The following is a 24114-nucleotide window of genomic DNA, read 5'->3' on the forward strand; positions in this document are numbered from 1 at the left end:
TTCTTGCTGCTCTGTAGCTTTTGAAGCGACTCGTTTCTACAATGTGAGTGAAAACAGCCCCCTGGCACGGGAGCTCTGTGATGGGCCAACGTGCAATGAGGTGGAAAGCTCAGCCAATCACTGGGTTGGTAAGTTGCAGCAAAGATGAACTGGCAATCTCTGAAAGTGGAATCCAAAAGATATATAGCTTGGGAATTCAGAACTGAGAGTGAGGGCTTTAAAAAAATGTTTATTTCAGTGTCTCGAGGCTACGGTAGTGGGTAGTTTTTAAATGCCTGTGGTGAGCATAGAAATGACTACAGCAAATCAGACCAATGATGCATTTAATTTGCAAAAAGAAAAGGAGGACTTGTGGCACCTTAGAGACTAACCAATTTATTTGAGCATAAGCTTTCGTGAGCTACAGCCTCACTTCATCGGATGCTCTGAAACCTGGCATTTAATTTGGTCTTCTGTCACCATCAGTAGCTAGTACATGTTGCTTCAGAAGGACGAGTAATGTACAATTATGGAATAATCTCCTAATGAGGGAAGTTTCCTCCCAATCTCTGTCAGTTATTGGTTGGGTTATGCACTGAATATGAAGCCTTATGTCCCTTATAATTTTCTTAATCTTTTATCTAACTTAATTGTGGATGCTGCTATTATTCATTCATATAAATGTTGCAATTTTTTATCCTGTTTAAGTTCTTGACCTCAATAACAACTTTTGGCAGAGAGTTCCACAAGTTAATTATGTAGCAAGACAGAGTAGTTTCATGTGTCTGCCATGACAATAATTTCTTCCTGCTTTGAGCAGGGGGTTGGACTAGGTGACCTCCTGAGGTCCCTTCCAACCCTGAGATTCTATGATTCTATGACTACCTACTTCTTTCTGTCCCACATGACGCACAAATTGGTGCGTGTGTGTGTGTTTGTGCATGGGGGAACTGAAGTATTACAGCCAGTGCTATTCCAGAGCGGCTGGTCTATTCCCACCGCTTCCTGCTTCAATAAATTCATAAACTCCTGTTGAGAAGCTGCAGGGAATTCTTGTTAAAAAAAACATGTCTAGGAAACACAAGAAAAAAAAATTAAAATATCCTCTCTCCTCTGCTTCTGATGTTCCTGCTTCCATTTCAGGTTTCTTTCACTCTGGGCCGTGCAACAATGTTTTTGGCTGTTTAGAAGATGAATATTTTGAGCAGTGCATGTGCTCCCGGGACTGTGGCTATGATGGGGAGCCAGTGTGTGGATCAGATGGGATGATTTATCAGAACCATTGCCAGATGGAGGTAGCATCCTGCAGGAATAATACAAGGATTGAGCAGATACCTATGTCTCAATGTTCTGCCTGTAAGTTCCATTCAGTTTCCTGTTCTGTTGTTACGGGTTAGCCAAGGCAGTCCACAACCTCCCCTGAACAAGGTCTGCTGATTAAATTGTGTCTGATGTGGACAAGTGGAGGATTTGAACTCCATCTCCAAAAGTGAAAAGGTAGCTCCCTGTCCTGCTACACATGAGCTGGGCCTTGCATTTAGTAGAGTTGGCAGTTTCCTGCTGTGCTGAAATGGTCACAGTGGGGTTTGCATATCTCAAGGACGAAAGGACTAGTCAAAATGACCCTTGAGGAATTTCAGTGGCTCCACTGATATTCATCCAGAGTGATGTCTCCAGATATAAATGAGCCCTGTGAGAGATCTCTGAGAGATTTCCCATGTGCTTTCATCAGGTGCAGTGTGGCAATTTGATGAACTATGCTGGATCATGGTGGATAGGGCACTGTGAAAATCGTGGTTTGCACAGAAATCCCAAAATTAGCCCAATACTGTGATTTGTTCTCCAACAGTAAGAAAGCAGAGATGGGTACCCCTGCTTCTGCCTCCCCACTGAGGCTACAGCTGCTCATGGGGCATTAGCGGGCCAGTCCCATGCCAACGGCAGGCAGGGAAGTGGTGGGTGTGATGGGCAGGTGGGTGTTCTCAACAATGGACAGAGTGATGAACGCCACCTGGATGAGCAGAGAAAGCCAATGTGTGTAAATTCAACCACATGGTGCCAGCTGGTCCGGCCCAGTCCTGCCTGGGCAAGGGATCAGGGCTTGGCTCGCTTCACACTCAGCTCCAGCTGCCAACCGTTGCTTCCTGTGTGGCCAGCGGGGAGAGGGGGTCAGCACTGACAACATGGCAATTAGGAGCCCTGGCCTGGCCCACTTCACCATGGCCCCTGCAGGCCTGGTGGAGAGACATAGGGTTGCTAACCCTTCAGGATTGTCCTGGAGTCTCCAGGAATTAAAGATTAATCTTTAATTAAACATTATGTATTGTGATGAAACCTCCTGGAATATATCCAATCAGAGCTGGCAACTCTAGGGAGACACCACTGTGCCAGCTGGCTAAGAGCTGAGGCGGATCCATCCCACCACCCCTATCTCCCTGGTGGGACAGGGCCCCCTCACACCATGACACCTCTCCCCCGCCCGCCCCCACCTGCTTGTGTTCTAGGTGGTGGTAATGCTGAATACTGTGCTGGTTGCAGTGCGGGGATTGATTCCAGTCTCAGCTCCTTTCCAGATGGCACTGAGGTGCCTCCCCCAGGGGTGTGAGGGCCGCAGTGGGCAGGGCAGGGAGGAAGCACTTGGGGCGACCTGGGCCAGAGCTGAGGACAGAAGGAGCCAGGCCCCAATCCCTGCCCCAGGCTGGGGTGGGCTGGCCCCATGTGGTTCATCTGCAGGTGCTGAGCTGGCTCTCACTCCACACCCAGGTGGTGTTCCTCACCTTGGTTGTTGGTGAGACATCCTGTTGTCCCCTTTACACTCCATGGGTTAGGGCTGGCCCGCTAACCACCCACGAGCAGTCACAGCCTCAGTGAGGAAGCAGAAATGGAAATTCCCACTGCTGTGCCAACTCCCCTCTGTTGGAAAATCGCAACAGTTCAGGGTGGGGGTGGGGACTTGGCAGCCATGCATATTCTGTGAAATTTGAACATTTACCCACGACACTGCCATCAACTAAAAAAAAAAAAAAATCCAGAACTTTCTCCACCCTTAATCATGGGGAACTGAAACATTTTCTAGTGGTTCTGTAACCAACATTGTGGCAATTGTATAATTTTCTTCTACAGCCAAGAATTTGCCAGAAGAAAGAGAAACACATTTCCATGGAATTGAGCAGCCTAGCATTCAACAAACTCCTGCAGGTATTGTCTTGTCTTTAGATTGATCTAAAACCCTTTTTCTTTGATAAAGTTAGAGCTGATCACGAGCAATAAGTGACTAGTAATTTTTTTGCAAAAACTAGGTAGAACATCTCAAAGTTAGAAAAAGCGAGAAGGCAGGAGAATTTAGGCCAAATGAATGCACAAATGCGACCCCAGCTCTTCTTGTCCCCTGTTTTGAAAAAATTAACATATGCTGTGTGCTGCCTTCAGTGCTCATGAGAGCCTGAGATATCATGGCAGCTAGTTATATACGGAGAGGAGCAGGTGAATGAACGCCAAACCCTGGGATATGGGGAGCTTGTACTCAGCAGCTGTCATAGCATCTCATTAGCAGTGGTAAACTGAAAACTTCCCATTTGAGATCAGACTGGTGTAGTTCGTCCTAGCAAATGAGTCAGGGGGACTTGGTGCCAGCTGGACCATTTGCAGGAACCCTAGAGATTGCAGCTGAATCAAATTTACCTTAACTTTTCTGTTAAACTTTTGAGATGGCTGCTCTGATCTTGTTATTAAAGCCTCTGTCTGGGGTAAATGCCCTTAATAAGTGCAAGGTGAAGGGGAGTGGGAAGGAGCTGCCACTTTACTGGGTTTGAATGAATTGAGGAAGCTGGCTGCTCATTTCAGTTGGTGCTTTTATTTATGGGAAGTTTTTTCCCCAAGATTCATATGTCAAAAATGCTCATGAGTTACAATAAATCTTGCGAGGAAGCATTGGAGGTGGGTCAATAGAGTAGTTGTTTCACACTGTTTCTAGTAAATGAACTGGATTGGATTTTTCCTGGCTGCGTTCCACTCAACAATTCTTCCTTGGGCTCAAACTCTTCCAACAAATCAGCAAAACAAATAGTTTCTGCAGAGTGAGAAGTAAATGGACAGAAGCTGTGTTCCCCTCCCTCTTCCATGTTCTCCTGGCACTGATGCTCAGACCAGCATATATCTAGCCCCCTCATGTTCCCTGCCCTTCCCCTGCTCAACAAAAGCAACTGGGCAGCTCTTCAAGATATATAAACATGTTTTGAGCGTTCCCACAGATGACCTTACCTGAGGAGTTGCAAATTGATCTAGTCAGTGTGTGTCATGGTCACACTCACTCTGGATTTTGATAATGTATAAATCAATTGATTCTCCATAAGACTAAGTGATATGGATGCTTGTTTTTTTCTAAGCTGTATAAATCTGGTCTGCTCTGTATCTCTTTCTTCCAATTGCATCTGAATCCTTTAAAACATTCACACAAGGAAAAACCACTGAGACACATTCTATTTAATGGCAAAAAAACCCTATGTTAATGCAGAGTTAAGGTTGCTTGGTGGTATGTTATCGCCTTGCAGAATACTGAGTTGAGCAAAATTCAGACTTCTGAAAACCAAGAAATGCAAAGTTAAGATCGACCATGCAACCTTAACTCTGCCCTCTTTCAGCAATGCTCCAATATGCCCCATTAACACACATACCTTTACTCTGATAACCCCACAGTTGCTGAAAGGTACAAGTTCTTCATCTCCTTTCACAGCCCATTTACTCTCACCCAGAGAACACCAACTATTAAAGGACAAAAAAGGCAGGGGGGAACATAGCCCATGCTACCTCCCTTTTTTCTGGTCCCTTGGAGCTGGCAGTAGCCAATGGAAATTATTTGCACTCCAGGAGCAGTCAGTGTGTAAGTCAGACCTACAGTAAATGGTGGAGGCAGTGGTTGGGTCTCCTTGGTTTATTTATTTGGCGTATGCAAGTCGATCAAGCCAAGCCACAGCGTTCTTATCAGTGATGTTAAAGGCATGAAGACCTCTAGGAAGGTGAGTCATTTTGCTGTCCTCAACAATATGTGTCATGGTTTGTGGCTGCCCACATTGACACAGTGGATTGTCTCGAAAACGCCTCCAAAGTTCTGCTGCAGCACAAATTCTATTTCTGGTACAAAACCGGTTCAGAATCATTGTCTGGAACTCATTTGATTGGTTGACTGAGAGTTGTGATAATCCTTGAATTCCGTCTGCTCATTGGATCATCCGTTTCTCCAAACCACAGACAAGCTGCAAGTGGTTACTTATGGGGGATGCGTCATGAATGCCAATCCACTGTCCCCCATCTCGTTGGTAAAGGTGTGTCTGTGATATGAGGACATGTGTGGATTACTTTGAGGCATGTAACAGAACTGTGATTATGATATGACAGGATATATGTTTTGGACTCTGATGCATGTGAGCAAAGGGAACAGCTGCATGTGTATCTTCAGGATCCAGTATTCTTCATTTCATTGCAGAATTGTGTATGTTATATAATTAGCAGGGGAAGGGGTTTTATTACAAAGAGTATTGTCAGTAGTGAGTGGGGTATGAGAGCATTCTAAGCATTTGTAATCTGCATGCACTCCAAGTAATATGAGTGTAGTTGGTCAGTTGAGTGTAGAGTGTCAGGTGAAGCTGTACTAAATAGTGCAAGCAGTAGTTAACTCTGCTTGGTAAAGGTGTGTTTGTGAGATCTGTGGACTACTTTGAGGTGTGTGACAGAGCTATGATTGTGATGTGAAGAAATCTATGTTTTGCATTCTCTTGTGTGTGAAGAAGGGAAGAGATACATGTGCACCTTCAGGATGCAGTATGCATCATTTCTGTGCAGAATTGTGTAGAGTATGTCAGTAGCAGGGCACAAGGCTTTTATTACAAAGGATATTGTCAGCAGTGAGGTGGAATATAAAAGGATTCTTATGCTTTAATGATGGGTAAGTGAAAGTGTAGGTTGATATGGTATCCTGTGAGTAAGTGTAATGGGGTTGTAAAAGGCTGTGAAGTGGTTCATAAATTGTACCTGTGTGTCATTCTTTCTGGTGAATTGGCCATGTGTGTGAGTGTAAACCAGGATGTGGACACCCTGAATCTTATAGCATGAAAGGTTAATGTGACTGTGTGCTATGTACATACTGAGACATTGCTTGAAGGGTGCACCAGGAAGGTGGCATGGGCAACCTTTTTTGTTTTGTTTTGTTTTCCTTTTTATCCTTTAGTAGAGTTAGGTGGAATCTTGTGCGTGAGAATGAATAGGTTGTAAAAGGAGATGAAGAGCTTGCACATTTCGGCAACTGTTGGGTTAGTAGAGCAAATGTATATGTGTCTATGGAGCAAATTGATGCAGTGCTGAAAGAGGGCAGAGTTAAGGTTGCATGGGCAACCTTAACTGTGCATTCCCTGGTTTTCAAAAGTTTGAGTTTTGCTCAATTCAGCATTCTACAAGGCAACAACATGTCACCAAGCAATCTTAATTCTGCATTAATTTAGTTGTTTGCTGTTGAATGTTGTAATATTTTTTAACAAGAAATTATATGTCATTGATAGGAGTTAGTAATCATTTAGGTAGTTGTACCATCATACTAAGCCAGTCACCCCACACACATACACATCACTGCCCTGCCACTAACCCATTCCCCTCCAACCTGGCCTCCTCCCCACCATGGTACCCAGGCCTCCCAGTGTAAGCAGGGAACACACCTTCTTGAAGTCCTCACTCCCTGGTATGCAAACATTTTTGTTGCTGTTATTTCTCCCCTCCAATAACCCAATTTGCATGCATTGCCTGGAGTGAAGGACAATTACAGTTACTGTAGAATCATGTTCCTGGTCATGTGTCAAAATGGATGGTGGGGTGGAGTTTGTGACAAGGCCAGCGAGACAAATCACAGACAGGATATATGTTCCAGAATACTGACATTTTTATGTTTGAGAAAAGATCCTCTGAGCTCTATCCAATAGATGTACCCTTTCTCCAAGAACAGTGAGGTGTCAGCACTTGTAATGTTTATATGCCAGACAGTACACGTTTTCCAGTTAGCCATGAACCTTCCAATTTCCTGATTAATGTTCTTCCAGCGCCTAATAATAGCTTTCATATCGTCACCGTAGCAATCATTCAGACACTTAACCAAATCAGAGAAAACTATCAGAGCTCCTGGACACACATCTGTGATGCGATCCAAATCTGCTCTCATACACTGTACATCAAGTGTACATCAAAAACAAGGCCCAGATCATTTCTGCCTCTGTGAGTCATCACAACATCAGGTAAATCACCACCTTTTAAGTCACTGCTGCAGAGTGGGGAAAATATGATGCCAGTGCAGGCATCCACTCAAATCAGCCTGTAGTCCCCATGTCATGGTGTACTCCTTGCTCTCCCGAAAACGTCTGTAACCTTGTGATCTAGGAATTGCCCAGAATCCACATATTGGCAACCCTAGCCCTGCACACGTTTTTTTTTCCCTTAATGATCAAGGTACCTGCACTGTCAGTTCCAATCCTCTGTGCTGTTTGTCTTTGGAAACATCACATTAATCTGCCCTGAGATCAGGAAGTAGCCACTTGCCTTCACCCCTGGCCTTCCCCCTGTGGGGCTATTAAAATATCAGTTTTTCAAACAGCCACTCTAAGGCTTGCCTATCATCCATCCTCATTTCCCACTCCCTCCGCAGCCACAACCCCTTTCTCTGTCCCCTGCCTCCTCTCCCGCCCTGCCCCCCAAGTCCTCTGGCTCATGCCCACCAGATATAACAAAAATTTTGGTTAGACTGGCTTCTGACTATGTTGCTGTGTTCACAGTAAACCTCCCATAAAATAAAAACCTGTTACAACACAGACAACTTGTAGCAAGCACCATAAACTATTAAATCTTTATTGAATAGGTGTACAAAGGTCTGGATTAGAAACATCAGTGGCGAGGTCAGCAGGGGTAGTGGCCTCAGCACATTCCCTCTAACTACCCCAGGCAAACATAAAGTAGCTGCATAGAAATGCTCTCAGAGTCTTTTTTCTTTATTGGTGCATGCGCGCTGTAATCCTTCCAGACTGGACATCTACGCAGGTGAAGAAGTGAATGTGTTCTGAAATACTGTCCACAGTTTGGGCCTCCAGGGTGCCAGGCATTAGCGTGGATAAAGACTGACCAAGACCATTTTGTCCCACATCACAGCAATAGTTTGATCTCTAGTTCTGTGCAAAAACAAAAAACAAAAAAAAAAACCCCAACACCTAGAAACTTTTAGAAAAATGATCATTTTTTGTGTGGCTTATATCTCTGGAATACCTGGTTCAAATGACACCAAATTTGGGTCAGTAACCCTACTCTGTACTCCCACAAGACATAATGAATTTCAAGAAAATCCATGTATCAGAGGGGTAGCCGTGTTAGTCTGGATCTGTAAAAGTGGCAAAGAGTCCTGTGGCACCTTATAGACTAACAGAAGTGTTGGAGCGTAAGTTTTCGTGGATGAATACCCACTTCATTGGATGCATCACCCACGAAAGCTTATGCTCCAATACGTCTGTTAGTCTTTAAGAAAATCCATGCAAGCATGCCGATTTTAGAGCACTTAGAAGCATCATCCTTTAAATGGGAAGGATAGAGGGAGGATGGAGGGAAAAGGCTACTCTGTGCACCAGTCTGCAGCATAGGAGGCTCTGAAAGGTGTGAAGTGGCTCATTCATCTCAATGGGATGTTCCCAGCTGAATGTGCAAGTTTACATGGGTGTGGAGCCCCACAATATTTCCACTGAAGGTGCATGAGTCCCTCCTCCCCCAGTTCTGCTGCCCTGCCCACCGGAGCAAGACTCCTCATATCATCTGGAGGGGAGGGGGCCTCAGATCCCTAGTGGGGCAAGAATGTGGGGTTGACAGGTGCCCCGTCCCTGTAGTTCCCCCAGTTTCCCTGCCACTCACCCCCACATCTCCCTTCAGACCCCCTCATCCTCATGGCTCACTCACCTGAGCCACCAACCTCTCTCCTCTGCCCTGCCACCCATCTGCATTTATTCCCCCTCCCCTCACTGCAGCCCCAAACCCTTATCCCCTATTCCCCAACTCCTCTGTCCCCTAATACTCCTCCCCTCCCAGGAAGCATTCACATGTCTGATTTTTTCCTCCCGAATACTTTGATTACATTCATCCCAAAATAAAAGTGCCACCCATGACTCTCACAGTGCAGCTACTTCTGGCCATTCAGTCCAAAATTCCTTTTCTCTTGGGGAGAGGATGGGGCACGTGTGATTCACGTATCCTAAGTTGTGTTACCGGAAGGGTTAGTGCAGACCCATCAATCTCAACGAGGTCTGTGACTCAACAAGTCAATAGTACCTCTTGGTTTAACAGTGCAAGGCAGCAGAAGGAAACCATTTTGGGGGGCGCCTGTAACTCAGGAGCCCCTTGGTCAAATGACCCCAAATTTGGATCACTAATGTTACCCTATGCCACAGTGAGACAGCAGTCCGAGTAATCACTTGGATTTTAGAGCACTTACAAGAGTTGAGATTTAAAACATCAGATGGTGGCAATGGAAACCCTCTAGCTGTTTTTCTGCTTTGGTGTATGCAGACTGTAAAAAATGTATATTTTCTTAAATATCATTCTCAGTTTGGGTCCCCCAGAGTTTTAGTGAGTGCCATGCTTTACCTCGGGTAAAACTTGGTGGATTTTGATCCACATCACAGCAATAGTTTGGCCTCTAACTCAGAGGCAGTGCTAGCTCATTGGGGCCCTAAGCAGGAATATTTTGGGGACCCCTCACCACAACACATAATAAAAAGCGAATAGGAGGCCCCCTTGAGTGGCTTGGGGCCCTAAGACATTGCTTAGTTTGCTTATGCCTAGTGCCGACTCTGTTCTAACTCTCCACAAAAAACCCCACCTAGAAACTTTTTTGAAAAATGGCTATATTTTGGGGACTTTTATCTCCGCAACTCCTAGATCTAATGACTCCTAGTTTGGGTCACTAGTCATACTCTGCACACTCCTGAGACAAACAAATTTTAAAAGGATCTGTCTAAGCATGTTGATTTTAGAGGACTTAGAAACGTTGACCTGTAAACAAAAGTTGTGACACAACCTTAATTATAACGGCATTGCTACGTCACTATACTATAGACAGAGGTACTGCTGGCCACATTGTCTATAGACTAGGGCAAAAGAGGTGAAATTCACAAATGACCTGGTCTCTGTTATGCCAGGTGTCTTATTTATTTGAATGTCTAAAATGTGCACCCTTTTGCTCACCATAGGCACAGGTACATTTAAACACAAACAATTGTGCCTGACTGGGTCACAGGATCTCCGAGTGCCTTGGTCATTTCAGTAGGAAGCAGGAAGCTCCTGGAAAGCAGAGATGCTTCTCTGCACTGAGCTGTCATGGCAGAGTGAAAGTTATAAAATAAAACAAGCTAAATCCTGCTTCAGGAAGAGCGAACAGCATGTGACTCTAAATAATCCTCTGGGCTCATCTTAGGTCAACCAACCAACCACGCATTAAATGAATCAAAGTTCAACAAGTGAATGAATCCCTCCTTACCCCCACGTCCCATTTGGGCTCATTGGTTTGTTAGTGATGAAGCATGTGATTGGTTTAAGTCGGCTCAGGTGCTGTGGGGCTCTAGTGCAAGTTCAGATGATCCATGTCTAAATCTGTGATTTCCTAAAGGGATGTAAAACTCCAGGAGCCAAATCAAGTTTCAGGTGGGTGGGGAAGAATGGACTCAGTACAGACTTAATCACCAGGAAGTGCCATTTTATTGCAGAGGTTCGTGGTGTTTATATTTTCTGCGGTCCTTGTTCATTTGCCATATCACTTGTGCAGGCTCCATTTGGCCCTCAGTGATAATTTCACTGTTAGCATTTGGCTGTGTTACGCCAGCAATGGGAACAATGTGACCCAGTTCCCTGTCAGCTCATTTACTGGGGAACTTGGAAATGTACTTGGGCTCACTCTGGAAAGTTACTCACAGGAATATAGTCCCATTCACATCAGTGGAATTCCTAATGTGGGTAACAGCTACTTACATGAGTAGGATCATCCCCTCAATAAACCCATCAGCTGCACTACCCCAGCAAATATGTGGTCTTGAGAAGCCAGAGAATGAGTTCCTGTGCATCACCAGATCCTGTCTTCTGTAGTAACTGTCCCACGTCCTGGAGCTGATGCTAGTGACGCAATAGGACCAGGCGTTGTTATTCTGCAAGAAATGTGTTTGCAGACTGGCAAGTATGAATAGATGGATCATCCCTGCCTCGCAGATATTTTCTCTTGTGTTGGAGAGAATTGCAGGAATTGTCTGGGTAGGCATTAGGGAGCGGCATTCACACTTGAATCACCTTACTTCCGTCAGGGAACTGCTGACAAATTGGACAGTAGGAAGAAAATCTAAATGAACAGCATGGATCCAACAAGACCCCCCCCAACCTTCCATGCTCCGTTAGTGTTTCCTGTCCGTCAGCTCCCTGCCATATGCTCTTTTATTTAAAATGTAATCTCTTTGGGACAGGGTCCTTGTTGTAAACCTGGCTGTAAGTACCTAGCATACATTTCTGGCTGTCTGGCTTTTCTACGTTGCTTGTCACATTGATGTAAAGTAAGTAAAAAGGGGAGTCCAGTGAGCCCCAGGGATCCCCTGCCTCTGCAGCTCTGACCCTCCTTCTGCTGGAGCTGGGCTGTCGGGGACCTCTTCCAAAGGCCACTGGTGCCACTGTAAAACCACCCAGCCCCACGTGCTGAAGACACTGCCTCCCAGCCAGCCCCAGAGTTCAGGAATAAACTCTACTCCCCACGGAACTACACCGTGACACCAGCTGGCTGGAACATTCTTTGCAGGAGCATTAACTGCTTAGGATTGATTGGGTTGGCCAGGGGCCATTTTTTAGTTTCATCCCATCAGTGTGCAGCAAATATTGGCTGAGGCACAAACATTTGGAGATGGGGGAGCAGTTTGTTTGTAACAGGAAACATTGGCCTTTCATCTTTGCTTTGAATTGAATGTTGCATTCCTAGGAGGAGTGAGTACTGTGATCTTAATTCCATCCCTGGTGGACAGCACTCATCTATTCATAGAACGATCTCATGATCTGGCAGGTTCTCCTATGGAGGAGGCCAAGAAAGAGTGAGCATGGAGACTGACTCTCCTTTCAGGAAAGTGGTCCCTTGCCTTAGGGCTGAGCAAGCTGCTGGGAGGGTGTGGAAGGTGGTAGGAAAAGGCCTTCAGGATTGTTATTTCTGGAGTACAAACATTTTTCAGAGGCCTTGGAGAGGGTTCCTGTTAAATAAAACAAAATATTATGTTGGGACTTTCCCTCCCTGCAGTAAGTGGAATAAAGTGAGCAGTTTGCTTGGGCTTGGATTGGAGTAGTCACATGAGTGAAGCCAACAGGGAGGCTAAGCAACTCGGCCCAGACTGCAGCAGAAAGGAGCAGCTCTGAAAATAAAGACATGTTATATCCTGGGATGTTTTCAGCTGTCTTCCTCAGCAGTGCTCTTATCCTCGGGACATCTTGCAGGTCACCCAAATTAGATAATGATAGCCTGCTCTGTATGGGAAACATGCCGAGTGAGTGACCTTTCCCAGACAAGAGTCTGATATCTACAATAGGGTAGAGGGAACATTTCAATCCCACTCCTGAAGGCTCTGTCCCTTTCTTATCCTTCGGTAGCTCTTCTGTAGCTTGTCAGTCAGCTGAAATGGAGAGTCTTTCCCCAGCTACGCATGCCTCACTCCAGCTAGTTGCTAGGTCAGTGGGACGGTCCTGAGGGAGGGAGGGGCTCCAGCAGCACCACCTGCTACGTTCAAGCCAAAATCTGTGATCAGATTGGCTGACAAGCAATCCAGATACATGAACCAATCTCCCTTGGAACTTGAACAAAGTACAGTGCTCTAACATTGACTATAAGCTGACTTAGTACTTGTTTTTATTAGTAATGATACTTAAAACTGTAACTTTCATCTGATGATCTCAAAGGACCTTACTCAGCTGGGTCAGTATTCGTCTCCACATTTTACCAGTGCAGAAACTGAGGCGCAGAGAGGGGAAGTGACTTGCTCAGAATCGCACGGATAGTCAGTAGGAGAACTGAGGGTCCTACAGAGCCATAGGGTCCTGAGTCCGTTTCCTTGGTTCTAACCAACGGACCAGGCTGTATCTCTACTTAATGTATAATAGTTTTCAGAAGATAAAACTCCCTGATTCAGCCATTGAAGCTTCTGCCGGCGCCCCATACATGTGGGAAGGTGCTGTGTCCAATCCCATTATTGAATTGTGTGGGGATTGCATCTTTCTCCTCCCCTTTTTCCTATGATGGAGCAGTATCCTCAGCCTGGATGGCTAGGAACTGCAGGGAGCAGAGATGTACCTGAAACAGGAACTTTCAACTTTTAAAAAAATTGGTAATTAAGTAATTTGAAATGAACTTTAAACAAACATCTGCTTCTTTCTACAGGATCTGCATGCCCTCACAGAATGAGCACCCCACACACAATGTGTGTATGCCATCTCATCCTCACCCCACCCCAGCCTACACGCAGCCAACAATAAACACAAATAGCCTTAGTGGTTTTTTAAATTAAAAAGCTCTTTTTCCAAGCTTTCTTTCTTATTTTCCCCAATACCCAAATCTCAAAGGAGGAAATATAGAAAATCCTGATGCAGTGCAGCTCTGCTGTCTGTAGTCTGGGATTGAACCATTTAATGGCCTGTGTGCCGTAACACAGTCCCAGATGTATGCAGGGCTGTCAGCATACACTTACCCCTCTGCTGTTGAGAGGTTTGAGGTGTTCAGCTCCCCTGGCTGACCAACATGCCTCCTCTCGTGTCTTACCCCACTCCCCCCAATACCCATCATATCCTGCTGAGAAGCGGAAGAGCTGTCTGTGGCAGGCTCCCTTTGGCTAAGGCATGTCCTCTTTTTATTTCCTTTCAACCAGAGGAAGGCCCTGCACTCCAGTCAGACCTGTCCTACTACTCTTACGAGTACGACCCTTATGCTTCTGAAGCTGACGTCTTTGAGGTTGCAGCAGAGCTGACAACAGCAAGCAGCACATTGAGAGAAGTGGACAAGATTCAAGAAGTGGTGACTACAGTAGAATGGTGAGAGAGACATGTGAGGGGGAGGTTCTGTTTTTTTAATCAAGTTCTGATATCGTATAACTATGACACTGGGTCTAGAGTGAGTGTAAATAATGCAGAAAGGGCATACTGATAATCATTCCGCTAATTGCCTTGGGCGAGGACCAGCTGCAGGTCAGGTTCGCATTGGGATGTCAGCTGGGACCTGCATGCCTGGAAGTGTCAGTTCCTAACATAAATTGTAAATTCAAAAGGACATTTTAAGCTTGTCCCTGCCTGGCCCCACCACTGCTACAGAAGAGAAGAGTGGAAATGACTTCTCTTCATTATATTCTCTCTTCAACAGAAATAAATAATTTAAAATAAAAAGAAGAGGCTCAGAATCAACTCCTGTACGAGTTTGTTCCTACATGTGACCTGCTGCAGAACAGAAACCAAATGACGACTACTTCCTGATACCCTCAGAATTGTAGGCTTTGCCTCCTGATGGGGGGCAGGAGCTCCAACAGGGTGCTCAGCATTATTTTTCTATCAATTTTCCTGCCTTTTGTGCATCCTCTTAGGAGCTATTTCAAGGATGGGAGACCAATGTGCTGCCCCACTGTAGGCAAGGAGAACAGGGGCTGGAATTCAAACCCTTAGACCACTTCAAAGTATGTTACAAGGATCCTGCAACACCATTTCCTAGCTACACTGAGTCCAGACCTCTGTGCTCAGCTGAGTTGCTGTTTGAGGAGAGATGGCTGAAAAATAATAAAAGCAGTGTATTTTAGCTCAGTATGCCACAGCAAAGGGTTAACAACCCCAGCCCACCACCCCCCTACCGCCCACTGCACCAGCAGCCCTCTGCAGAAAGGAGAGTTCATTGTTCATCAGACTTGACAGGGGGAGCATTCTCCAAAAGAAGTGAAATCATCTGTGAACTCCACAGGAGTTAAAAGCCTAACAGTCCACGACATGGCTGCAGACTCTGCCTGGGAAGAATGCCCACAATAGGAGTGATTAGGGTCAAGTGGCTGAACTCCATTCATGCTGGAATAAGTACTGCCAAATGCAGCCTGCAGCTTCCTAGCCTTTGCCCTCTGGTTACTCTCTCCTTGTAACTTCAGCATGAGAATAAAAGAGACCTGTGGCCATGGTGCTCTCAGTCCTTGGCTGATTTCACCAGCATTTCTACTCTTCTCCCACCAGGCGCCCAGTGCAATGGGTGTTCTTGATGTAGATTTCTGTGCACAGTCTGTATGGCCCTAGGGCTGCTGGGCTGGTACAAACCCCTCCTCTTTGTCACAGAGTTTTGGCTCCTGTCTTCTAAACTGCCCTAAGCAGTGACAGATGGGGTCTAAGCAATGCATTTTGCAGTGAAATGAAGAGAAAAGCTGTCTGTTTTCGAAGTGCAGGAGAAGAGACATTTTGGGTCTTTCTTCCTGCTTTGAGGAGTTTCGTGCATCTGCCTGTTGCAGAATAGTCTTAGTGTTTCCTCTCCCCGCTTCCATCCTCCCCGCGGCACAAAGTGGGGTGTCAATCCACATGGAAAGTGTTTGTTCATGAAAGGAAATAAGAAAAGGCCCAATTCAGTTCACTTTTAGAGCTTGTCTACAGAGGGAAATTGGCCAGAATGGCTATTGGGAAATAGCTCCCTTTGTGGTCACTCTGTTCCAGAATAATTTGGGCACTTTGTGAGTGCACTGATTATTCCAGAATAAAGGGATTTTATTCTGGAATAGTGTCCATGCAGGGAGCCATTCCATAAAAGCTATTCTGGCCAATTTCCCCATGTAGTCAAACCCTGAGTTCCATTTTTCAAGTACTGGTTCCAGCCAGAGTGCTGAGCAAGAGAAAGATTCCTTAGCTGTGGTGGCTCTTAAGTTTCCAGCGTCAGTCTCTCAGGCTGGGGGTGAGTAGTTGCTTCAGCCTTCAAACTTCCCAAACATATGTGACATGGTGGAAGACCTGAGCTCATAGCTCAGTTCCTGAAATGCCCATAAATTCCAGATTATCTCTGCTGACTAGTTTTCAAATCACTCCTTCCCCTGCTGATCTGAACTCTTCTCTCAGGATCCTAATGTGGCCTGCCTGTCCTGCTTCTCAGTAGAGATTTTGCTGTGTCTTTTTAATGTGTGTGAATGGACTACATCCTAACGGTGCCCCACAGCACAGTCCAAGCGCCAGCTGCTCTGTTCCTGCCTAGCAGGTAAACAAATGCCTTCAGACTACATTCCATCTCTGCTGGCACTGCTTCCAGCAAGCAATTGGCCTGGCAAGCACTGGCTATTCTGTACACATGGCAGCATAAGTCAATATTTATCCTCTGGGTAAATAACAGGCCTAGTGCAAGCTACAGTGAGAGGCATTTTCTTCTTTTAAAAACATCGGGACTTCACAATACAACACTGCTGTTTGCTCACACCAGCCTCAGCACTCAGTAAGGCCAGAAGGCTGGAAGAGTGAGACACGAACTGTCACCTTAGTAACATGGCTGTGATCTGGCTTCTTGGCCCTCCACTCCTTGTGCTTGGGCAAGGCTCCATGTGATTTGGGGCCAGGCTCCTTGGCCTCCTGTAGCTGGGAGCTCTAATCCTCATGCCTGGCTCCAAGGTCCCCAACCTGCCTATCTCTCCCTTTGCTTCCTGACTTGTTGGTGTCATTGTCTCATTAGATTAACAGTGTTTTATGGGGTTTTCCATTTTAGTTGATTAATTATAATTATATGCTGATTAATCCCACCCACATGATGTGCTGCCCCTGCTGGGCACCTTCCTTGGGCAGGCGGAGCTGGTGTGACCCCAGCACACAAGAGGGTAGAGATGGATGAATTCCCCCAAGCTTTGACCAAGTACAGAGCCAGCTCCCATCACTTCTCTGGCTTTCTGTTAACTGTAAAACACCAGTTTAGTATTCAAAAAAGGCTCTCCACTATTACCCACAGCAGGAGGATGGGGTCTGCTGGCACTGCCCTTACCCATTGCCCATTACTACTCTGCCCATCACTAGAGGGGCTCTGGGTGTGGCCAATAGGCAGGAAAGTGAACATCATCTCAGGTTTATAACTGGAGGAACAAGCACAAAGAGGTTGGGACTCCCTGAAAGTCTGTGGCAGAGCTGGGATTAAAATTCAGGTCTCTTGCTTGCAGGTTCTCTGCTCTAACTACCAGCCAATGCTGCTTTCTGTATTCCAATTACTGTGCTAGGGTTCACCATTCCCTGGTACCCATAAGGCTAGAGAGCTCTTCTAGGTTAGTAGAGATCCTGTGCATCGTCTCCTGGCCAGAACACTTTTTGTGACCTTGGCACCTGCAGGGTAGTCAGTGCCATCAATTTCCTTTTCCACCCCAAGGGTAGAACTTCCTTTGTTCCTAAGGACATGCTGGCAACGCTGTAGTCTGTCTCCCCCACAGCCAACTTCTTGCTGCAGTTAAACAGGCTGTTTATTTAAGGAACCAAGGAAAGAAACATACAAATACAGAAGAGCAGCTGGTTCTTTCCCCCCCTCACAGCAATGATGAGGCAGGAAGGCCTTATACCCACAGGTAGGTGCTGCTTGGAGTAACTTTATGCGTTGGAGTCCATGTTTGCCCCAGTTGAAGGCCCAGCTATTATGCACACTTGCATTCTCCCTTTCCCAAACTCACTGTCCCCATTTTCTATTATCATAATTCTCTTATCAAGGCAAATTAAATTCTTGTCCTTCCCTCCCTCATCAAAGAGCTGGTTCCAGTACATGTTCCATCTAGGAATATGTCCCCTGTAAACCACTGGGCCCAGGGTGGGGGCTTCACACTCTAGATCATTCACAGGCTTATACCCAGTGTTTGCTCCACGGCTTCTCAGTCACACACCTATCTCTGAGAGAGCTAAGAGGACAGAGCACTGAGGGCCCAGACCATCTGAATTGTCAGGATCAGCTCCTCAATGCTATTTGCGAGAGAAGAGAGAGATTTTTAGCCCAGCAAAAAAACAGGGTGTAGTGGCTGAGAATGAAAGAGGGCAGACAAGCAGTGGGGTTTCCTTTGGGCTTTGGGATTTTTGCCAGTTTGGAACCATTTCTCTCACTTGCTTAGAGACAGTCTTCTCCTTTCCTCTGACAATGATTCAACATGAAGGGGAGAGAAACTCCAGTGAGTCTGTGAGATACAGAAGCGCCTGTTTATACCAAGGTACTTTGCTAATTAGACTTGATAGCTTTCTCTAGTTATCAGTGATTTTGCTTGTAATCCCTCCAATGAAATTAGTATTTATATCTGTAACTGTACATGAATATTATCAGGAGCAATCATTACCATGGTATTTATTTTAAATCAAAAGTTCTTTTGTTCTTTCTTGTCCACATATTCCTCCTTTCCCCCTTCTTGATCAGCCTTAATAGACAACAAATAGAAAAAGATTCAACCAACTTAAAAATTGAGTTGAAAACAGCAGCACTTGCTTTGCTGACATTGATTCTTTAATGCGCAATAATCTGGATTTCATTATTGTGAGTAGATTGTCAATTTAGAAATACATTTCTGTCAATTTAATGTTAAAAAAAACCCTTCTGCTCAGTTTTTGTTTTCTCATGTGTGCTATTTCTGGTGGAGTGATGATAGCCCTGGTTCTTGGCCTAACTCCATCATATCTCTCCTGCGTTCAGCAGCTGGTACTTTCTCAGCATTCTGAGTATTGCACCTGTAGGAAATAGGCTCTAGTTTTTCACCAATAATATTTAAAAAAAACCCAAAAACCAGCTTTGTGATCATTTTTGTTTTCTTCGCACAAATGTTAGTATGAGTCCAGAAAAGGGGTTGTTTTAGACACTGATGAATATTTTATTAAAAACTGATTTCTAAAACAATTCTGTCTTCCTCTCCTCTCTACTAACATCCGCCTCGTAATACTGCATGGGGGGCATAGTGCAGGGCTGTGGCTCTGAGCACTGAGAGGACAACATTAATACACATATCAGCAGAATCAAAGTATTCAACACTTCTAAGGAGTTGCTGGTGTCCCATCCATTTCTGCTTCATTGTTTGCCAGGAGGTGCCTTCAATTTTGTTTTGAGGGATACAGTGGCTGTAACTTGTCACATTTGTAACACATTCCTGAATCCAGCTGCAAGCATGGTCAGCTCTTTTGGTTGGGGTGGTGGGGTGGTTGGGTCTCAGCAGAGGTTACACAAAAGAAGTGTGGGATTCCAGTGTGGGAGTTTTCAATGCTTCATTAATATACTGTCTTGAAGAGACATGAAAATCCTTTTTCCTGGGCACAAGCTGGTCTCCCTTCATAACATACTAAAGACAGGCAGTTTGCTTCAAAGAAATAACAAGTGCTGAACAGCAGAGCATTTTGTGTAAAGGGAATAGCTGGATATTGTTTGTACATTTCTTACCAGCAATGGGCTGAGGATTTGCAAAGTGAGAAGCAGCTTATTAGACAGGTTTCAGAGTAGCAGCCGTGTTAGTCTGTATTCGCAAAAAGAAAAGGAGTACTTGTGGCACCTTAGAGACTAACAAATTTATTTGAGCATAAGCTTTCTTCACCTCATTCACACAGAATAATTAGCATGAAACAATGCATCTCGTGAGAATTTCACCGCGTTTTACAAACATTCATCAATTTAGCCTTATAAGTATCCTCTCCATTTTACAGGTAGGGATACTGAGGTGCAAGGAGAGTAAATTACTTATTTGAGGGCACAGAGCATATCAGTGGAAGAGAGAGAGGTTGGAATAGAATCCAGGAGTTCTGACTCCCACTTTCTCTCTTACTCTATAAACTCTTAATTCTGGCAAAACTCTTTCTCTACTTCCCCTAAATGTACTTATTTTTGCTGAAATAGGGATAAAACTGACCTTGCTAGGAAAAGGAGACTCTAGTATTTCCATGAATGAGGGTTTACCAAGTCAGGTAAGAAGATTCTAACTTTGCCTGCATATGGACACATGCTGTGTGCAGAGCAACTAACTGATACGCCAGCCAAATGGTTCCATGCACAAGATGTGTGGGCTCAGAGGCTGAGACTACTGTGTGGGTGGCTGTAAGTTGCCCCCAGCCCGCCTTGGTCAGTTTGCTCGGGCAAGTTTTAATACTGGGCAAATACATTCCCAAGCTTCCACTTTTCCCTCAAACACTCTAGGTTCCTTCCCCCAGCAACCTCTGCTATTATATGCAGAGTCGACTATACAGCCTGCCTATAGCACCCAGTGAGCATAGTAAGGGGGCAGAGCAGCCATATGGGAAGTCATATGTGCTGTCCCTGTTATAGGTTAGTATGCATATAGCAGTCACCATCTAAATTTGGGCTCCAAGCCTCTTAGGAGTTTGTAAGGGCCTGATGAATTCAGTCTTAAGAATCTATCTCCTTCACTTCCTTGCCTGGATTAACTTCCTACCTAGACTGCACCTCAGAACTCTACTCTGTGTCCGAACCTCAGCCCTGGAGCGAGCAGATGCCATGAGAGTGAGGGGTGCCAGCACCTCACACCAGGGACTGTGAATGGGAGCTCTTCTGAGGCAGAGTCTCTTTAGAGGTTTTCAGAGATGTGATGGTTCGCTTGCTGCGGCTGAAAATTCTCCGCCTCACCTTGTCTCTGAAGTCCTCAGAGACATAGTAGTAGACAAAGGGGTCAACACAGCTGTTGAAGCTGCTGAGGGCCAGGCTCACCATGTAGCTGACGTACAAGTCCTCATAGAGCTTGGAGCAATTGTTGGAATAGTGGAGAAGGAGAAGGACGTTGCTGGGTGTGTAGAACACCACGACTGTGAGCAGCACGAGGACAGTGAGCTTCATGGCATATGCATACCTCTCTCCATTGCCCAGCAGGACCCACAGCACCGAGCAGTGGCTAAACAGCATCAACGCTAAGGGGACAAGGAAGCCGCAGACGACCAAGCACACAAAGTAGTAGAAGTAGTACTCAGCATCCTCATGCCTGGGGAGGGCGTCATGGCACAGAGTGATATTTGCCTTATCCAGGGGGTAGGACTGCTGCAAGAGGGTCAAGGGCAAGGTGAAGGTGGCAGTGATGAGCCAGACACTGATGCAGGTGCAGGCAGCAAAGCTTGGGCTGCGGAAGGAGCGGGAGAAGAAAGGGTGCACCGCAGCCAGGTACCGGTCAACACTGATGCACATGAGCAGTAGCACAGAACAGTACATGTTCCCATAGAAGAAGGCAGTGGTGAGCCGGCATAGGCCCTCCCCAAAGGGCCAGTGGTTCCCCAGGAAGTAATAGGAGATCTTAAAAGGTAGCACAAGCACCAGGAGCAGGTCAGCTGCAGCCAGGTTCATCAGGAAGATGGTGGAGGTCAGCTTCTCAATCCTAGTTGCTAGGACCCAAAGGGCCAGCCCATTGGCTGGCAGCCCCACCAGGAAGACAGCAGAATAGAGGCAGGGGATGAGCCACACTGTGACTGCACTGCTCAGCTGGGAGCGGGAGTCCTCATGGATGGACAGGTAGGTGATGTTGCCACGAGTCACCTTCTCTCCTGGGATGGCCCGAGGACACAGTGTGTTTGCCGATGTAATCACCTGCTCGTTGGTGCTGTTCTGAGAGTAATCTAGTGGTGCAAACATAGTCTGTTACTGTTCGTCCAGGGCCCAGTGTGCTTGCACTTTGCAGGCAGGGCTCGTGACAAGTTTCCTGCCCCAATGCCCCCAGGGGTTTGCATTCTAACGAGACAGTGTGCCCACCACAGGGTGCGGGGGCTGGGAAGCTGCATAGATATTATTCATAGCCTCCATTGGCTGGTTCTGTAATTAGCTAGAACCCCTTAGTAAAACAAAACAAACCCCAACTGGCAAGTCTCCCTATTTCAGGGTTGAACATGAAGATCTAAGGCTGTGAGGAGGTTCTGGTGAAGTTTGCCCAGCTACTTCACAGCAGGGCAACCATGCTAATGCTAAGGTGAGCTCTGGGGTTGTGGGGAGGGAGTTTAGCATAATGAGTTCCAATCAGAAGAATTTAAGGTCTGTGGCTGTCATGTGACCTACCATAAGCAGAAAATGTAACTGGTGCTCAAATTAACTAAACAGCAGAAGCAAACGTGCAAAGGACAACCTCAAAAAGCAGATCAAATTATCTCATTCTGAGAAAGTTCTAGTTCCCTCCAGCAGCTCCTGTGCCTTCTCTCTAGGGCCCAGTTACTTTGATCAGTCGTTGTCACAAGTCCAAGGACCCACAAAATTCCTTGGAGTCATGCTGTTTCTCACAGCTCGTGATACCTTTGCACTACTGGTTACCTGGGGACTGAGCACCACAGAGCACTGGGATCTGCCACTCAGGGGGTACAGGTGACACAAATTGAGTCAGCCAGAAGTAACTCCATGGATGGCAAATTCCGGCAGTCCATCTTGGGCTCTTTGGCAAAGGCAGAGATGTGTCTCTCCCAGTTGTTGATCTTTGATATGTGCTCAGAATCCTGACCTCATCTCTATGAAATCAGATCAGCTCCTAGTGGCAGCTGATGGTACTTTGTGCCACTGAACAGCTTTGGCTGGGTCCATACAAGGTTGTGAGCTCCTTGCACCAGGGCTGATGTCCATACAGGACAGTCGGTGCGTGGCCTCCACAGAGCTATTCCTGAACCTACAGCACGAACAGTACTGCTCCCCATTAAACAGGGGGGTCAGAACAAGAGCAAGGGGCAGGAGCTGCTCCTCAGGCAAGGCTCAAGCTCCACAACTGCCTTTGGGGTTTCTCCAGTTTCTCTTTTGTTCCCCCTTTGACTATAATTCCTCCCCACATTTCCCTCAACAAACACCTTCAGTGTCTTCTCCTTCATTAGATTAGCACGTTTGCCCATCACTGCTGATTGTGTCCTTTGCCCTCACAGCAAGTACTTGCTTGGGAGCCACAGAAAGATGCCAGGGAGCAAAGGGAGCAGTAAGATTTTCACCCCGAGATGCCCACTCACTCACCATCATAGTCCGGACTTGCCAAGCAGAGTCCCCAGAGGCTACACCACAGTACGTGCCTGTATGATAGGAATGTACACCAGGAGATCTCCATGCTGTGAAGGGAGCCTGTGATGTGCTGCTCTGTTCAGAGCTGCCTGGGGAAGGCAGTATTAATAGCCCTGACTATTAATTTCCTGTTCCCAGCCCTTAACTCACGGAAACACTAGGCTGGGGCTCCACTGACTTTTCTTGCAGAAAAAAGAACAAAGGATATTGAGAGCTGCCAAAACACTCCATCTGAGTCAGGCCATGTGACGGCTCTTGGGTTCCCAGGACTGAGAGTCACCTTGTTACCCCAACCACCAGCTTGTGCTTAGCTGGGTATCAGCTCCTTAACACCACCTGCCTGTTAGCCACACAAGCACACTCTCCTGGGCTATGCCAGCCCTTATTTTGCCTTGGAGGTTAACAATAGGTCTACCCTTTGTCCAGCCCCTTATCCACTGAACACTACGAAGATACCAGTTCTGCTGTTTCTGAAGGAACAGTACACACCAACTTGTAAAACTCAGCTCTGTACCAGCACTTTGCTTAACACTGCAGCATGGAGCTATATTTACTGAGAAAACAAGAATGTTTATTATCATAGTCTAGAGATTCAGGCTATAGAAACTAAGGCTATTGGGAAAAAATGGTTGCATTTAAAATAAAATCATAACACTTTCTAGAGACTAAACCTAAGAAACAGGTTAACCTCTTGTCTAAAGAAGTTTTATCTCACCCAAAGTTTTCTTCTAAGTTGGCTGAGATCCCATTTCCATTAACGTAAACGTGCCGTCTGTTTACCTTCTACCTGCAGGATGAGAGGAGGGTCTCTTCTTTGCCTTCTACATATCCCCCCCAGAGTTCATTGTTTTTGCACACAGTCAGGATAACTACACTTTGCTTGTTTTTTCCTGTGTGCTGCTTCCCTGTTGACTTCACATCTCTTTGTTGACTTGATACATAAATAGGCATTCATTGTGTTAATTTACAATGCTTAACTTACATCCTGACAAAGAGAGAGGTGCATAAACATCTCTTGTGTGACAGAAACGTTTTATACTTCTGCTGGTGACTAATACCTTGATGCATATTTTCAGTATATATTACATAACTTCTTACGTGGTGTCTGTACATAC

At 45.9% G+C, this 24114-nt stretch overlaps 2 protein-coding genes across 2 annotated transcripts in view; one reads left to right on the top strand and one right to left on the bottom strand.

The window, feature by feature from the left end:
• The window catches only part of CPAMD8 (C3 and PZP like alpha-2-macroglobulin domain containing 8), an 87283-nt gene extending 73097 nt beyond the window's left edge, over positions 1-14186 (top strand). The window contains exons 39-42 of the mRNA XM_077842142.1: positions 18-128; positions 1123-1335; positions 3103-3177; positions 13923-14186. Coding sequence (XP_077698268.1) covers positions 18-128; positions 1123-1335; positions 3103-3177; positions 13923-14089 — 566 coding nt within the window. The 3' untranslated portion in view covers positions 14090-14186. The remainder of the gene's footprint in view (positions 1-17; positions 129-1122; positions 1336-3102; positions 3178-13922) is intronic.
• A 4301-nt stretch (positions 14187-18487) lies between these two features.
• On the bottom strand, positions 18488-23064 carry F2RL3 (F2R like thrombin or trypsin receptor 3). Its single transcript, XM_077842226.1, has 2 exons — positions 22955-23064; positions 18488-21594 (listed from the first exon to the last, which is right to left on the bottom strand). Exons 1-2 carry the CDS (start codon positions 23043-23045, stop codon positions 20516-20518), a joined length of 1170 nt encoding a protein of 389 aa, XP_077698352.1. The 5' UTR covers positions 23046-23064; the 3' UTR covers positions 18488-20515.
• Positions 23065-24114: the final 1050 nt, after the last annotated feature.

The sequence above is a fragment of the Eretmochelys imbricata genome, chromosome 25 (assembly GCF_965152235.1).
Source record: "Eretmochelys imbricata isolate rEreImb1 chromosome 25, rEreImb1.hap1, whole genome shotgun sequence".
Lineage (NCBI taxonomy): Eukaryota > Metazoa > Chordata > Testudines > Cheloniidae > Eretmochelys > Eretmochelys imbricata.

What these genes read in the sequence shown, in the direction of transcription:
- F2RL3 (XM_077842226.1), bottom strand. Translation starts at nt 23,045, where the DNA reads ATGGAGATCTCCTGGTGTACATTCCTATCATACAGGCACGTACTGTGG. An exon ending in GGCAAGTCCGGACTATGATG is followed by an intron (nt 21,595 to 22,954) that starts GTGAGTGAGTGG and finishes TTGCACCACTAG; the next exon opens with ATTACTCTCAGAACAGCACC.